General features: G+C 38.2%; 1 protein-coding gene across 2 annotated transcripts; it reads left to right on the top strand.

Moving 5' to 3' along the window:
* Positions 1–167: 167 nt before the first annotated feature.
* LOC6503578 (protein FAM107B) lies at positions 168–17,401 on the top strand. Of its 2 annotated transcripts, none has more exons than XM_014904905.3 (3): positions 168–1,051; positions 16,213–16,414; positions 16,479–17,401. In XM_014904905.3, exons 2-3 carry the CDS (start codon positions 16,263–16,265, stop codon positions 16,759–16,761), a joined length of 435 nt encoding a protein of 144 aa, XP_014760391.1. In that variant the 5' UTR covers positions 168–1,051; positions 16,213–16,262; the 3' UTR covers positions 16,762–17,401. The 2 variants fall into 2 exon arrangements, with proteins under 2 accessions (XP_014760391.1, XP_001965285.1); XM_001965249.3 differs by lacking the exon at positions 168–1,051 and adding an exon at positions 12,984–13,302.
* Positions 17,402–17,439: the final 38 nt, after the last annotated feature.

Here is a 17,439-nt window from a genome sequence, read left to right as displayed (position 1 = left end):
ATTCTTAATTTTCTAATATATTTTAATATTATTACTTAAATAATAAATATTTTCCTTTATTTTAATTCATAAAAATTTTCCAAGGACATTTATTTAAAAAAATAGTATGACCGTTGGTGGCCCTGATGAAAATACCAGAATAGCTGTTGTTTTGGGGGCCACCGTCCGACAACCACTGCCCCAACGGTTTCAATCGCAGAAATCAAGCCAGACGGATTGGTGCGTTGACGGAGTGATAAACGACTTACGTCGCGACTGTAACGGAAGAATTTAAATTTATGTTTTGAATGAAAGTAAATAAAACCAAGTCTAACTCGATAAATAAACTAGATAGCTCTTTTACTGCATAAAAACAAAAGGACCTGGTATCAGAAAAAATCACAATACTCGTTTTAAATCTCAGCCTTGGCCGTGCAACAATATTCCGGAGATAAATAACAATCGCCTGGTCGGTCCGTTGGTAATTGCAACAGCCACAAATCAGGCAGTAAAATCGGATTTGCAATCTTGGGAAAGAAGAAGCGGACGCCACAGCTTCCTCAGATTGTTTTGTTGTGTCTTCGTCGTGTTTCGTGTGTGTTGTTGTTGTGTGTGTGTGTGTGTGTGGTTTTGTGCGGCAACAAAGTCAAAGTCGTCGAAGCTGCTGCGAAACGTGAAATGCAAATTGAGGCAATAGCAAAGTAAAACAAAAACAAAACAGAGACAATAACCAGCAACGCATTGCAACAAAAATACAGACAAGACAACAAAACGGTTTCGCGTGTGTTGAAAAATTGCATTGCAAATTAACAGGCAACAACAAAAATAATAATAATAATAACAAAAACAACAACGCAACGCGCAACAAAAAATTGCGCGCCAAAAGCGAAAGAAACAAAAGGATTACACAAATAAACAAACCCAAAGCAGAAGCAGCTGAGCGAGAGAGACGGCGAAAAATCAAAACACATCTCGGCGAGAGGCAGAAATTCCAGTTTAACGGCCCACCACCACCACCACCCCATCCCTCACCCATCACCTCCCCCTCTCAGAAGGACTTGGAGCATTTGTGGTGAGTTCGACAGTCTTTAGATTGGTCCCCAGATTGCCTTGCCCCTCTTTTTTTTTTTATTTTTTTTTATGGTTTGTTCTTCGTCCTTCGTCTGGTTGTTCAATGTCCTCGAGCAAACATTTTGGCAAAAGTGCAAAAGTCAAGGCTCCCATTCAATGGCACTTTTTGATTTGCGCCTTTTTGACCTTTTACCCGCAAGTGTGGAAAAAATCAAGAGACTGACTGCACACACCGAGAGCCTCGATGATGGCAGTCCTTGAAGGACACACACAGTCTGCAAGGCACAGTGGTTGCCATAGCTCTCCTCCACAGGATATTTTTTTTTGTAATGATGAAATATTAGTACGAAACAATGGAGTAACTCAATGCTGATTAATGCACTGTGACGAAATTGAAAATAGTTCAAAATGTGGTCAGGTAGAAAAAAGGGCCTGAGATTCCGATTGCCAACCCCCGAACAAGATTACGTGCCTTTTTTCCGGGGGGGAATCGGGAATCGGGAATAGGGGCGGGCCAGCCATGGCATTGGATTACCTTGAGAATCGAGAACCGAAAAAAAAAAAACCGATCGTGTGTGGCGAAAAATGCCGCTGTCGGAATGCGATTTGATGCAGAACCTGGTCTCAGAACCGGCTTTGATGACGTGATCCCTAAACCGGATTTTAGGATCCTCTTATTCTCTAATAATTTCGGGGTTTTATGAGGCAGAACCGGATGAGAGTTACTCAGTTGTAATGATACTGGTCTGAGTACTGGTCTAATCCCTTGAAAGTCCTTTGTATTCTAAGAATGTTAATAGGTGATGTCTTCGAAAAAAAGTCCACCCCATCTCCCATTACTCCCTAATCTTCCCTGAACCTGCTGTCATAAATTCCCAGCCTAATTACCCCCCAGTGCCACTTCCAGTACTAGCCCCATTTCTCGCACATTATCCCATTATCTGCATTACACCATCATGGTGTCATCGATGACAAGACCCAACTGCGACCGTCTGGGAACGAAAAAAAAGAACTGATAAGCCAACACTTCGATGTCAGCTGGAGTCAAGCCAAGCCCCAAATACCAATAAAGTGGAATCATAATCGAGGACAATTATGATTAGAGGCGGCGATCGAGTTCTGATTTAGGGCCCACTGTGATTCGACCTCGCGACGGCGTCTCCGTCTGCGTCTGTCCGGTAATCAAATGTCTAGACAGCATTCCGTCCGTTTGTCGTTGCAGCTTCTTTGGAGGAGGCAGGAGCTAGAGCCAGTAACCCGTACAGCCTTTGGCTCTTGGTAGAAGCAGGCTGCACCCAAAGCAACCCCCCAGACTACTATTTATAAAAAGGGCTCCCGACATACAGTAGAACCTCTTCTACACAGAAACCAAAAAAATAAACTTTAAAAATATAATGATTTAAAATATTATGTTTTTAGTTCTCATAATATTTTAGTATAATTTTTATACCATTACATTTTAATTATCAATTTCACCCTATCGAGTCTCCACTGTATATTTATATGCACAAACAAACAGTAGACACCAAAAACACACTCGTATATAATCCCGTTTTATTGCACAGCATTTAAGCCTGCCAGAGAGAGAGAGCAAGTGAGAGCAAATGAATAAATAAGAGATGTGGAGCCAGACAGCAGGGTCCTTACTGTTGGCGGCTCCTCTTGGGGATCATTGGGGCCCCGAGACATGTTTAACAGCAAACACTCCACTCGCGCTCTCAATCATTATGAAAATAGCGCTCGTAAATTACAAAACCATGGTTTTATTTGTCAAAATTTGAAACTTATTTGAACAGGCGCTAAGCAACTGCAGAAGGCCGAAAAATCGAATCGGGTTTTTGTTTGTGAGTGTTTCTTGTTCTTTTTTGGGTTTTGTTTTGTTTTTGTTCCTTTTGTTTTCGACCCCCCTTTTTCGTGGTGTGTGTGCGTGATTAGCATGCCCAACGGCTCTCTCTCACTCTCCCTCCCTTCCTTACTTACTCTCTCTCTATAAAAAGGGAGGCCTGAGCTCCCAGCCCTTTTTTGGGCCTCTCTGGCTCTTCTAACACGCACACATACACAGATAGATGGAGAGAAAGGCCCTCATGTGTTTCATATTTCCCTTGATTTTATCAATGAATTTCTAATTACTGGTTACTTTTTTCTCTTTGCGGGTTATTAGTCCTCATCCTCGTCACATGGCTGCCCATTTGGGTTGGGTTAATGATTGATAAAGTGTCACTGATGAGCTCAGTCTCTAAAAAAAATAAAATGCTATTAATCTTGGCTTGATTGATGAACCATCCTAAAGCTTTTGACATATTAAAAATTATAATGACCCTGCCGTTTATTTTTTGCATTCCTTAAAAATCTCCCCCTACAGCTGCTGAAAATATTTAAAATTTGCACAGATGGTTTTATGGCATAGCAGTATTCCCGATATCTTAATACTCGCTATAGCTAAACAATAAAATTTTATTATTTCATTGCCACACGGAATCTCTGCAGAAACTTTAGAGCTTTTATCGTCAATGTGGCAGCTAATTGTGGCAGCCTGCGCATTACATTTGTTTGATAGTTTAGCTAATGATTGTTTTTTTTATAGAAAACATGTAAAAAACATTCCATTTCTGGGTTTACTTCCCATTTGGATTAGATTTGCAAAAAAAAAAAAAAAAAGAAAAATAGGCAGCAAGGTCATAAAAGCGAACAAATCAAAGTGAAAAAATAAAAAAAGAATGGGGAACAAATGGGGGAATGGGTATGGGTTCTAACCGATATGGTAATGCTCTGACTTAGAAATATTAGATAGATTCTATAAAAATACTATTGTATTTAGGATAAAGTATTTTATAAACCTGTTGTTTATAATGTGAATGTTGTTTTAATCCATAAGGTAATGATCTGACTTTAAAATATTCTATTATATTCTATTATAGGATATAGATTCTATTATAGATTAGATTAAACTTTAGGATAAAGTATTTTATAAACCTTCCGAAAACAGAAATAATATTATGAATGGATTTATTTTCTTTAGAATTTTATCTATTATTTCTATAAAAATATAAATTCTATACAAATATTATAATTTAGGATAAAGTATTTTATACAAAAATAAATTATGCAATATTATTATGAAAATATTTATTTCCTTTCTGGAATTATATCTTTTATTTTTGGGGAATAGTTTCTAACCTTGTAATGCTCTCAATATTATTATTAAATTTTAGACAGTTTCTATACCAATTTCTCTTAATATTACTTAAGATTAAGTACATCATATACCTAAAAATAATAAAATAATATTATAAAAGAATTTATTTCTATTTAGAATCTTATCTTTTAATAAAGTGATTATTGTGACATGACTTAAGAAATCTGAGACACAAAAAGATAACCCATTAATAGAAGTCTTGCCCCATTACCCCTTTGTTTTCTTATCACTATCTTATCATATCAGGTTTAAAAATATCTTGTTACTGCAGTTTCTTCTGTCCAAACCCATTGGATTAGCTAAGATCTCCATAAAATAGAGTAAAATGCGAACAGGCGCTGTGTGAATGAATGAAAAGTGTTTTTTTCGACTGTTTATATGGTGGGGGCAATAATCGTATGCCTGGAGAGGGTGCAAATAAGGAGGGGCGTCGGCCATGTGCTTGATACGTAATCATGGCACTTTTTGTTGCTATTGTTGTTGGTGTTGTTGGTGTTGCCCTGCCCCACCACAAATAGCCATTTTCGTTGTTGTTTAGTTTTTGGGTTGCCACGGTGGCTCCTTATATGGTCATGTTTTATGCGGAGATTTTTTGAAATGTGCGTAATTCGCTTGTGGAGCTTGATAAGCTCCAAAAGTGCCTCCCAACACCTGCCGAGATTGCCGAAGAAAGAGGCGAGATACAAAGATCCGAGATACAAAGATACATAGATACAACGTGTGGGATCAGGTTTTATCCAGAGTTTCAGTTACAGGTGTAATTGGCTAAAGGGGAAAATTATAATAACACGAAAGGAAAGGGAAAAAAATATTTTAAAAATAAACTTAAATTTTAAAAGCTTTGTTTCCTGTTTTTTATGAAAAGAAATTATATAGAAACACTCTTGAAATATTTCTTAGAAACAAGAAACCATATGGGAATTGTTGAGTAAAATTTGTGGAAAAATAATACATCAAAATGTATTTTTTCTAGTTTTATTTGAAAAGGAAGCTATTAAAAAAATAATATTTTTATTATTTCTTCGCTAGTTCGAGTTTTTGTGTCTAAACTGTATGACCAAAAGCGGATGAGCAACTGAAGCGGTTTTAGTCACTGATTGCAATTACGATTCCGGCTTATGCAATTCATCATTATGGCCACAATTTGCCCAAGCGGCCAACTGCAATTGAATCGCGTTTGGAAATGAATGCCCCCCTAACATTCGAGTGCCAGCAACCCGAGTAGTAACTTTACTAACTTTAAAAAAAAAAACAAAAATGAAACAGAAAATGTTAAAAAAAAAAAAAAAGTGAAAACTTGTTTTCCTTTCTGTGATTATTGTTAGTTTGTTGTTTTCTTGTGTAGTTTGTATTGTTTTATTGTGTTATGTCTCTTGCATTTGACTTTGACTTTTCAACCGAGGCGGCAACGTCGTCACTCCAATTGTCTGTTTTTCCTTCATTTCTGATTTTTTTTTCTATTTTTTTTTACCGCCTTTGTTGCGGTATCGTCATCGGTCACAGTAACCGTCTTATATCCGAGTTACAGTGTAACGTTGCTCCACCAATTGGAGTTTGTTGAAGCCAAGTGGCCATCTTCAAGGCCGGTCTATGGTTACCCTTTGATGATTTTCGGGGCTAACTTTGTAATTACAACAAAAAAATTATTTCAAGTTAAAGTTTAAACAAAACTTGAAGGTCTTACTATGGACATTAAACTCAAAATTACAAAAATCACACTTAAAAAAGTAAATTTAAATAATACCCTTTCTCTTAGAAACCTCCCTCAAGAGTGCATTCCATTTTGAACATTTTCAATTAAGAGAATAAATTGCATTTTCGAAAATACCGTAATTGACAGTTTACTGCAATTCATTACACTTCTCTAGGGCGATAATTGCATTAACAGCTGTTATGCCCCACTGTTCGGAAGCCACCACCAACTCACCTCCACCCATACACAATTTTCTCTTTCGCCTTGGCAACCCCTCACGCACTCCCAAACACCCCCCAAATCGGGAGCCCCCCACTACTCCCCAAAATGGGCATACAAAGTGCAATGACGCGAGTCTCTCGAAGAGCATAGGGCAGTGCTACAAATACATAAGCACAACAGCCCCAACAAGGGAGGAGGAGGAGGGTTAGATGTAACCCCACCGTTACAAAGAGAGAAAAAGAAAAAAAAAAGAGCGAAAGACATTACAGAAAGAAGGCGGCTCTGTTCGATTTTGAACTTCGTGCTGCACATTTTGATGGTTTCCTGTGAACAATTCGGATATCTCCAAGCGAGGAACTTGTTGCATGCGATACACAAAGAGAGAGCCTTGTTTTTAATTTCAGAGAAATGTGAAAGAGAGGCAAATAGAGCACAATAAAATTGAACCCCAATGACGTCAGCAGCAACTGGATATCCTAAGAAAAAATATCTTTAATGGTCATTACTTGAAAATTATTAATCGAAAAAAAAAGTATTTTATAGATGAAAGATTTGTTTCACTTTCAAATAAAACCATAAAAATTTATGTGTATCTCTTTTTTGATTAATATTGTTTATGCAAATTTGTTTTTACTTTCCTTTGATTGGTTCCATTTGGTTTCGTTCGTTTCTTGTCTTTCGGATTTTTGTTCCGTTTCCGGCACTGATTGATTTGTTGTTGTTACAATTGTTGTTGTCGTCCTAATGGAGCTTTCATATAATAAAAATTTCAATTTCATTCAAATCATTTCGCCAAGTCATACCAAGATAAGCAAGTGTGTGAAAAAAAAGAGTGAAAGGTTTAAGTGATTTTGTAGCTCTTTTAATTGTTTTTTATTTTTATTTTTTTTTTTAAGCTTTTTGGCCAAAAGCCGGTTGCAATCTGTGCTTTATTTGTTAAGTGCTGCAATTTCTTCAACGTCTAGTGGCTTACATAAATATTTTATTTTTTTTTAGCTTTTTGAAATGATTATTACTGTCTGCAAGCGCGTTAAATGTTTTTTTTTTTCGCCTCCCTCTCTTACGCTTTTGATTGGCTAATTTAGGGCTTGTTGTTGTGGTTACTTTTGTTGTGGCTTTAACTGGGATTTCGGGCTGCCAAGGCCACTTTGTTGTAATGCTCATTTACACGCATTATGATTTAAAATGATGGTTTCTTGTTAAGTCGCCGCCTCAGCCATTGAGTCGATTGAATATTAACTAATCACTTTTATGACCCATTTCGTTTCGAATATTTCCCATATAATGGCCCAAAAATTATGTCATAAATACAGCTATTTCGTAGTCGAAAAAAAAATGTATGTATATAATTTCGAAGAATGCTGAGAATGATGGATGATCTAAAAAAAGAAGAATATTCAGCTATTTTAGACTAAAGAAAAAATCTAGAAAATAATAAATTTTTAGAGAGAGGGGATTCTGAACTACTAAACATACCTACATTTTTCCAATAGCCCTCATAAAATAAACAATTTTACGATCCCCAAATACCACCAATAAAATATAGAAAATTACCTTACAACACTCCTCCAATAAACTCATAAAATCTAATAATATTTAATTATACAATTAAGCCTTTTAAGCAATTTCGACTTATCTAAACTGATGCCTTTTATTTTGGTGTTGATTTAAAGTCTAATTCTTGCCCATAAAGTATTCTCCCCAAAGAGTACTTGGGCCCTCATTCAACTTTATCAAAAAGTAACATATTTCCATAAAGCTCTGTGTCTGGTCGCGACTGAACCCGAAATCCAAAACCCGAAAAACAAAAACAAATAATGAAGAGCAATCATAAAAATGTTTATTAAATTTATTTCTTTCAGTTAGTGTTGTTGGCTCGGGCGGGCTATTATTGTTTTGGATGATAAGCGTTTTGCACCCGCATGGCTCTGGCTCTGGCTCTTGGCTCTGGGCGTTCTGCTTGGCGTCCAGAATTTTTAGCTTGATTAGCCCCGCTGTGGGATTTCGATTACGAAATTCTTTTAATGGATTCAGTTTCCCCCTCAAATTTTCTCTTTTGGTTTAGTACCCTGCATATTATGATGGCCCTTTAAGGGGGTTCTCTGGAGATATCATTTGATATTTTGATTCTATGATATTATTTTTGAATATTTTTTGTATATTTTGGATATTTTTGTTAGATTTCAAAACTTTTCTTTAGTACATTTTGAGAAGTTTTTATGTTAAAGTCTTCCAAAATCCGTATATATATTTTTTTTGGTAATAAGTCTTTGTAATGCCAAGTCTAGAGATATGATTGGTATATTTTTGGTACATTTCAAGACTTTTCTTAGTAAACTTTAAGAAGTTTTTATGTTAAATTCTTTTAAAATCTCTATTATACATATTTATGTAATAATTTTTTTTAATGAGTCTCTGTAATGCCCCTTTATATAATAATTTATTATATATACCATATTTTGACTTTAGGGTAATATTTTTGTTATATTTTTGGTTGATTTCACGACCTTTTTTTTTAGCAAACCTTGAGAAGTTATTGTGTTTAATTCTTTAAAAGTCTCTATTATACATATATATTTTTTGTAATAAGTCCCTGTAAAGAGACCTTAAAATAGGATTCTTTAGAGATATGATATGATATTTTGATTTTATGATAATATTTTTCGATTGGGAGATAGATTTTCAGACTTTCTTTAGTAAACTTTAAGCAATTATTGTATTTAATTCTTCCAAAATCCCTATTATTATTTTTTTTTTCTAAAAAACCTCCTTACTAGGTATTTTTTAGTCCATTTATCTACTATCTCTACATATTATTCCTGCTTCGAACTATAAATGCTTCCGACTCTAGGCAGAAACAAATTTTCTGTTTATTGTTCAAAAAATTGTTGTTTGTTTTTTGTTTTTGTTTATGCGGAATGCTAATGCTGACTGTGGAATGCCACATGTGGGGGTGAGAGTGGCAAGTTGTTCTGTTTATAAATCAGTTCAGAATTACTGTTTAGATTTAGAAAAATGCATTTTTCTGCCTGGGTTCCCATTTCCAGGAATCGTTCTTATGGCTTATGTGGTAGGTTTCTGGGAAAGGTCAGTTCTGTGGGGCAGGTTTTTCTGGTGGCGTGGAGTCCCTCCCTCCTGCTATACCCACATAATCCCCTTTTGGATTCCTGGGAAACGTTTAGTACAAAGTTCCCCGCTACACTCACCAGAGGCTTTCCCATTGCGCAATGCCAACTTTTTGGCTTTTGGTTTGATGGACTTTGGACGGACTTTTGTCCGGTTTTTAGTCTTGTGGCCGGCTGGCCAGTGGCCACTTGTCAAGCCGCTTGGCCAAAAACGAAAAGGCAAGAAATTAAACTGAAAATTGTTATTAAAAGAGCGTACAAGACGACAAACGATGTCGACGCGGAAAATTAGTGGCTGTGACTGCGACTTCGACTGCGACTAAATGAATGAATGACTGACTGAATGAGTGACTGAAGCGGACATTTTGATAGGAAACGGTGGGGGGGTAGGGGGTAGGGCGGTGGAGAGTGAAAGCCGGTAAGCCACTTGGTGGCAGGTGGCAGGTGGCAGGGAGTGACTGACTTACATTGCCGAACGCTTTTAGCCACTCGGAGTATTTCCTGTGGTTGCATCTCCCGCTGGGTGATTGACCCGCCCGTGGGGGGGGGGAGTGGCAGATTATCTAATTTAATGACTCACCTGAACAGGCTAATAAGGGGTGATGGAAGGGGGCGTGAGCCGTCTAAACGTGGCCAATAAATTCTGACACGCTATTAAAAAAGAGGTATTTCAAAAAGAGGCACAAAATAGTAAAGTAAAAGTTAGGGGGTGAGGCACTATAACGTATAGCCTTGCGTGTGGTCACCCCCACCCAGCTGGGCCAGTTGAGGCAAACAAAAGTCAATGTGACAAACACAAATAAATAGTAAACATAAAATTTCTATGACTAACACGCGCCTACAACGAGGCGACTTGAGAGAAGGTGGGTGGCGGATGGCGGCTATTGGGCTGGTTAGTTACTTGGGTGGAAGGGCCAAGAAGACAATTGGCAATTAGGTTCCATGGGCATGACATAAGTGCGACTGTTGGTGGCCAGTTCGGGAAATAGAAGACCAATAGGACAGGTAATAGGTAAACATTTTGATAAAGTAGTTGAGTAAATAAAGGGGTGCAATAGGAGTGCAATGAGGGCTTTGACTTCTCTAATGACTCGATTCTGACTCTAGATAAGTGTGGTTTGAGACTAGAAAAAGTTTGTTATTATTAGAGTTTAGATAACTACAAATAATATAACTAATGAAACTATTAAATTCTAGGAAAAAACTTGTCATCTGTTTGAAAAAAATAACATACATAAACAAACATTTTTATTTAAATTTCAACTAAAAACTAGGGCAAAAAACAAAGAAAAATTTACACAAATTTGCTTTTAGTCACGACATAACTATTCCCAACAATTGCTTTACTTGTTTTGCTTTATTTATTGAACTGTTATGACCTTTTTAACTGGTTTAGATATTCATTTTTTTAGAAATTAATGAGACATTTTTTTAAATAGAAATTCAAAGTGAAGCTTCCTTAAGAAATAGGTTTAAAAAGTTTAAGATAATCCCTTATACCTTATACCATATTTTTTCTGGAAAAAACCCTTTAAAAACTACTATTTATTTTATTTATTATATTGTATTATATATTAAAATTTATAAGAAAACTTCCCTTACAAATACCTAAAAAAAGTATAAGCTAAGCCCTTATACCATATGTTTCTTGAAACAAAACCCTTTAAAGACTTATCCCTAAACCCCTGCCTACATGGACAGCTGATTTTGAGGCAAGAAATTAACCCATAACCACTTTAATCTCTTGAAAAGCCCTGAAGACACCTGACGAGCCCCCCTCGAGAAATATAACACCAAGAGCTTTTATTTGTCGATTGTGGGGGTGGCGATTAGGGTGGTTCATAGGGTGGTGCTTGTGTTTGAATCCAGCAACTGCTGGGGCAAGCGAGACAGGTCTCTATTTCTGCTATCCTGTTGAAAAATCAGGGAAATCTATTTATTGATGTTTTTCGCACAAAAGCCAAAGCGCGGAGCCGGCGACGGTTTCCTGAGGGTCGAGGCTGGATGGACTATTGTGACGTCAGTGCGGGAGAGAGACAGCTCACAGCGTGCGAAAGAGATGACAAAATAGAGCTTATTGGACAAAAGTGAAGCTTTGCAAGCTGCCGGATAGCTTGTGCCGCCACCCTTTGGCGCCCCTTGCTGTGGCACACTATTTCCCTCTCATTTCCACCCACTCTGTCCCTGTCTATCATCGCTGTCTCATCCTGTCGCTGACGTCATAGCTCCTGTTTGTCAGAAGACTCCTGTTGCTCCTGTCGCATATCCTGCTGTTGTCACTTGCTGCTCGCCGGTTGATTTGAGGCGGAGTATTTGAGTTAGAGTTGCTCAATGGCGGGATTCCGGGTTCCGCCCCTTTCTGCCACCAGCCCCCAAACCCCTGGTCCATGCCCCGCCCACAGCCCAAACGCCTCTAAAAAATCTCCGCTTCTGGGAGAATTGTGTGTCCCCCCTCCCCCCATGTGGAGTGACAGGAACTTCCCCTGCTGTTGCTCCTTTTTTGTTTGGTATTCGTTGCAAGAAGTTGGGGCATGTCTTAGACCAGCGTCTTATTAGCGGAGGAGACGGAAAATGCCGGAAAAGTGTGGTGGTGCTACGTTTTGTTTGTGTTGTGTGTGGAGCGGCCATTTTCTCCATGGAGCCAATTAGCACCAGGCGACCAGGAACAATGAGCTGAATGCCGGAATGGGCGTCGGATGTCGGGCGTCGGGCGGCTGCCTTCTGGCGCCTATGGCTGTCGATTTTCCACATTCTTCCCCATGGAGGAGGCTGCTGCTCCTCCTACATCCCCTATATGGGGATACCATTGTGAGAGCCACCGCCAGAGAGCTTAGCTAGTGGCGTGAGCTTCCGGAAAAAGCTTTACCTGGGAGGATGCTGGCTGCATCTCCTCCTCTAGGTGGCATCATTGGGTCTGCACATACGCGTGTCCTTTGTGCAGATGCAGAGGAGCTTCGGCTCGGGTCAAGGCTATTGCCTCCCCACAGATGTCGCAAATGCCAAGCGCCACATGCAACATCATTGTGGCAGCTGACTGCCATTGTTCAGCTCGAAATTGAAGGGTAATGGGATTTTAGGTGATTGGGTTTTTAAAGTCATTTTGGAAAGGGTTTAAAAAGTGTTTTATGGTTTCTAGTAACTTGGCTTTAAGTCTTCTAGGATCTTCTAAATCTTTAAATAATATTTTAAGAAGAAAGAGCATTAATATCTTCGCCTAAGAATCTTATATCCAAAACCCCCTATGTGTCTTCATGTTTGGCAGAAAAAGAGGTTCTCTGGCGAACAAAGAGCTTTCACTTTTCACTTTTCGAAGGATTTTAATCCGTTTTAGCTTAGTTAGTAGCCCCGCCGGCTATGTTCTCTGTTCTTTTCCGTTTTCTATTCTATTCGTGGCTGAAATGCATATCTGGGTCAGCTGTTAGTTGATGGGGGCTTGCATAAGCCAGTCAGCCAGTCCGGCGGCGGCAAGAAACACGGCCCAAAAGAGCCAACCCCCAACCCCCAATCCTCAGCACCCAAAACCCAACCCTGCCGTGTTTGGTTAGCTGCTGCAAATGAGGAAGCCTAAAATAGCAAGCCAAACGCGTTACGTGTTGGCGTTGCAGCACAAACTTGCAGCAGCAGCAACAGCAGCAGTGGCAGTTGCAGCCAGCAATCGATTATAGAGGTCCGGTTACCAACATTTTCCTTCTCGGCTCGCAGTTTTTAGCCGTTTGTCGTGTTGATAAGAACGTATATATGGTTGGGCAGAAAGCGAAAGTAGCTAAGATGTGACCAAGAAAGTGACAACAAAAGCCATCAGCTGCAAGAAGCACTAGAGAATCTCAACCACCAACTAAAAAAAACCTCAAAACTAAAATTAATCCAAGCAACAGTTGCTTTTATTGTTTCATAAAATTAATAAATATTTTTTAAGGAAAAAATATATATAAAAATTTAAAGTGAAGAACCGAAAATGCAGCGACCCTCTTCGAATATTTCTAGCAGCATTATGAACCGCATGTCCATATTTGAAAGTGAGTCTCTCTCTTCAACAACGACTCTGTGAATAATTCATACGTATTTGTTCATTCAAACCATTATTCTTTGGAGTCTTCCAAACAAAACATCGAGTGTATGTATTCTTCGGGTCGGTGAAATCGTGGAGGCCATAAAGCCTTCTTTTTTAGCTCTTATTGTTTCGCTGCGATGGTGTAAAATGATTAAATACACTACTCGTGTTGGTAAAAGTGTTGAAAATTCGGCCAGCAGACCTGCAGTCGAAGTCACATGCCATCACATATGGCTGATAAGGTTGAAAGACTCTGAAAAGACTCTAAAAAAGACTTAGACTTAAGTTATGCAAAGGAATGTCTTAGAGAAACTTGAGAGATTTATAACTTGATTTTTGAAGAGGAAAAAATCTATCCACATTCTCTTGAAAATTAAATTATTTCAGTAATGGAAAAATAATTGAAAAACAAGCCACAGACTATTTACAATTATACTTTATCACTTTTAAACCAAAAAAATAAAGATAATAAAGATTGGCCCTGCCACTTGAAATAAATACCGAGCTACTTAACCCCCTAGCTACTTAACTAGCCGAGCTACTTAACTCCACCCTGGCCACTTAACTGGGCTGTCATGGCTTGTTGGGCCCTTAACCCGGTTACCCTTATGGGCGGGTCGGTTTCTAGGCAAAAGAAAAACTTTCGTTTGGTAATAATTCAGAGCTCTTTGTATCATAACTCTTTTCCTATGCGCTCCAGACTGGGTCGCCTTCGGTCATTGGGTGAAAAAAAAAAAAACTAAACAAATTGCATATAATTACCCCCTGAGTGGAGTCTCCCTTATAGAGTCTCCCCGCCATTTATTTCATTTACGTTAATTTCACACCCAAACCAGACAACATATGTGCAGTGCAGCTCATTAACCCACATGGGAGCTAGTGGGCCGAACAAAAATTTCTAAACAGCTGGAGGAGGAGGAGCGAGTTGGGGGTCTGGTGGCAGGTCGAACCACTCGATTGCGCAACTGGAAACTTGTTGGGGCGACGACTGACTCGATATACCCTCCCAATTGGAGGTATTTTGTAAGGAATGTGCGTGCAACTTGCCATACAAACAATTTCCCCAAATAAACAACACAATTTTCAAGAAATAAACACAGGAATTTTAAAAAAGACAGAGTTTGCATAAGTTTTTCAAGTGGAATGGAATTCGGGTTTGTTCAGCAATCTTTTTAGAATATAGAGGTTTCATAGGGCATCCTAACTTCTAATACTTTTAATGACAATTTCCACCATTACCCTTTATAGTTGCAAGAAAAACTCTTTTGGAATAAGGTCCCTAGCCCAGACTAGACCCAACCAAAGTCGGCAAATGCTAATTTCCATTTGAAATCCAACTTAAAATCAATCAAAAACGGATTTGCATGCGATTTCCGATTGTGCCACATATGGATAGTATATTATATACTCTATTGGGCTTTACTTAATGCATATTTGTTGATAAAACTCCGTTTTTCGTAATTCTCGCCAGAGGGCTTGAAAATGTTAAAGGTCGGAAGACTTGACGATTTCATGGCCATTAGAGTCGGCAAACAAGAGACTTAGTTTAGTGGCTTTTCCATCGAATCACTCATAATTTGTTTCAATTGTTCGGAATGAGTCTGATGAAATTGATTGATTGATCGCCGGCCGCGAACTTTGAGCCCAGCGGAGTTGCCAATTAAAGTTGGTTAACCCTTTTATTTTTTAATTTCAAGAAGAAATACTTGAAGCGTGTGAACTAGTATTTTCAATTTAAGACTTTTTCTTCTTGTAGGTCTACTTATTGGGTGTATGCATTTTTGAATTGCACTTTTTTATGGCCCTCAATTTGACTATAATTTGCTTTTATTATTGGCTCTTACTGGCCCACTTGACTTTTTTTTTGCATATTTATTCGCGGAATTTCGCTTCAGCCGACTCGCCCACTCGATCGATGGCCCACTTTGCCCAGAGGGTTTGGCTTAAAGTATTTTTCTTTAAAAATTCATCATACTTCCAATTTGCAGACAATTATTATTTTTTTATATATTATTAAATTTTTGGGCTAAAAAAATAGTCTTGCCTTCTAGCCATTTTTCAGCCATGTCATTGCCCTTTCAGCGCTGTTTCTTTAGCTTTTTTTTCGCCTATCCCTTATCATCGCCTATTAATCTAGTTTAGGTTTTGGGCTTTGGGCTTCGGGCTTCGGGCCACTGCCACTAACTAGTCCGCCTCGATGTGGGTTAATATGATGGGTGAACAAAAGAAGTTTGTTGGTGACGGTTCAGTAAAAAAATTCAGTAAAAAAAAGAAAAAGCAAACCAGAACAAGAAAATAAAAAATAAAAGAACTTTACCGCTGTTCCTCAAGCTCTCAGGTTGTGTTTTTTTTTACGGTTTACAGCTTGTTGGTTGCTATCTGTTTTTTATTCTTTTTTGTAATAACAAATTGACAATGACATGAATGAGAAGAAATATTTAACCTTAATAAATGGCGAAGACAACGACGCCGCTTTGGACGTCTTTTGTTTGGTTTTCTTGGCGGGGCTCCTACGGTGGCTCTTGTGGCTCTTGCGGCTGGCTGGCTTGCATTGTTGGGTGGTTAAGGCCCGAACTGATTTGTGTGGGGAAGGCCAAGTGCCAATTAAACTTTGCGAGGGGACACTGACCAGAGATGCACTGGAAGAAAATTTACAGAATTTAGACAAAATATTCTATAGAATTTAAGACCCAGAATTGGGTAAAAAATATCTTTATATTTTCCACAATAATTCTACAATTGTTTTTTATTCTATAGATTAATTTAAATATTTTTTTAAACTTTATTTCTCTCGCTGCATCTTCAGCAGAACATCTTTAGGAATGCAAATCCCTTCACTTATCTTTAAACTCTCGCTATTCTGTTCCGATTTCAGATACGGCATTCAGGCACAGTCTGACAGAGGCTGAGAACGCGGCCGGAACGATGATGTCCATGACCAGCTCCCCGCCGGCCACGCCCACCGGCGTGCAAACGGACTCCGATGGCCTGATACTCCCTAAGAAGCTAATTAATCCCTGCATGGAGAGCACCGATCGCAAGGAACTGCATCGAGAGCTCAAGTTTAATGCCAGAATGTAAGTAAAAATAATTTATAAAAAATAAATATTAATTTTAATTTAAAATTTTATATATTTTTAGTGGTAAAAGCGTGCTAAACCAGAAATCGGAGCTGCAACGTGCCTACGACAAGCAAAAGGAGCGCCATGCGGCCGCCGAACATCATTCGCCGGATGCGGAAACTGTCGGAGGTATTCCGGGACTTAAAGGTGAACTCGGCAGGGTGATCATGGAGCGGGCACAGAAGCACGAGGCGGCGGCCCAGAAACAGGATCAGGAGGAGGCCGAGGAGCGTCAGTACGTCAATCCCGAGTATCTGAATGTCCGGGCTAAGCTTCGAACGGCGCACGCTGCCAACAATTAGAGAAGGAGTCTTTCCAATCCTCATTTTGTTTAATGTTTAATGTTTAATTTAAATAACAATCGTAACCAAATTGTGTGAGGAAGTAATTATGTTTAATACGTTGACTTTATAGCAGTTTTCATTTTGATATTATGCAAAACTAGTTGTTTGTAATTAACTTTTACGCCTAGACCTAAGTCATTTAATCGTTTAATTTGTTAGTTTTTAATATTCTTCGCTATGTTTTCCCTTTGTGTGTATAAACCATGTGTATAAAATTATTTTTTCTATTCTCCATTTCTTCCAAAAACAAAAACACAACAAATGCAAATGCAACAAAAATTAATGAAATGAGAAAAATTTGAAACACTTTTGGGTGTCAATAATGTATTTAGTGTAGTTATGTGTACTATATCTATATCAATTAATTTAGTGGAGAACGATAATGCTGTAAACAGGGGTATAAGATAGAAAGTAAGACAGAGATACAGACCGAGAACATGGGAGAATGATATTGGATCTATATAGAAACAAACTATTTTATGTCAAGCTAAGAAATTTAAACAGATTACAGAACTATATACAACATATATCTATATACAAATTTTAGTTTCTGGAATTAATAAAACCTTTTAATGTAGGAACAAGTTATCAATGCCAATGATTATTTGTCTATTCTTTTTATTTGATTTTTTGGCT

This window comes from Drosophila ananassae, chromosome 3R (assembly GCF_017639315.1).
Source record: "Drosophila ananassae strain 14024-0371.13 chromosome 3R, ASM1763931v2, whole genome shotgun sequence".
NCBI classification, from domain to species: domain Eukaryota; kingdom Metazoa; phylum Arthropoda; class Insecta; order Diptera; family Drosophilidae; genus Drosophila; species Drosophila ananassae.
Note: the sequence above shows the minus strand (reverse complement) of the source record. Positions and strands in the feature narration are given on the sequence as shown.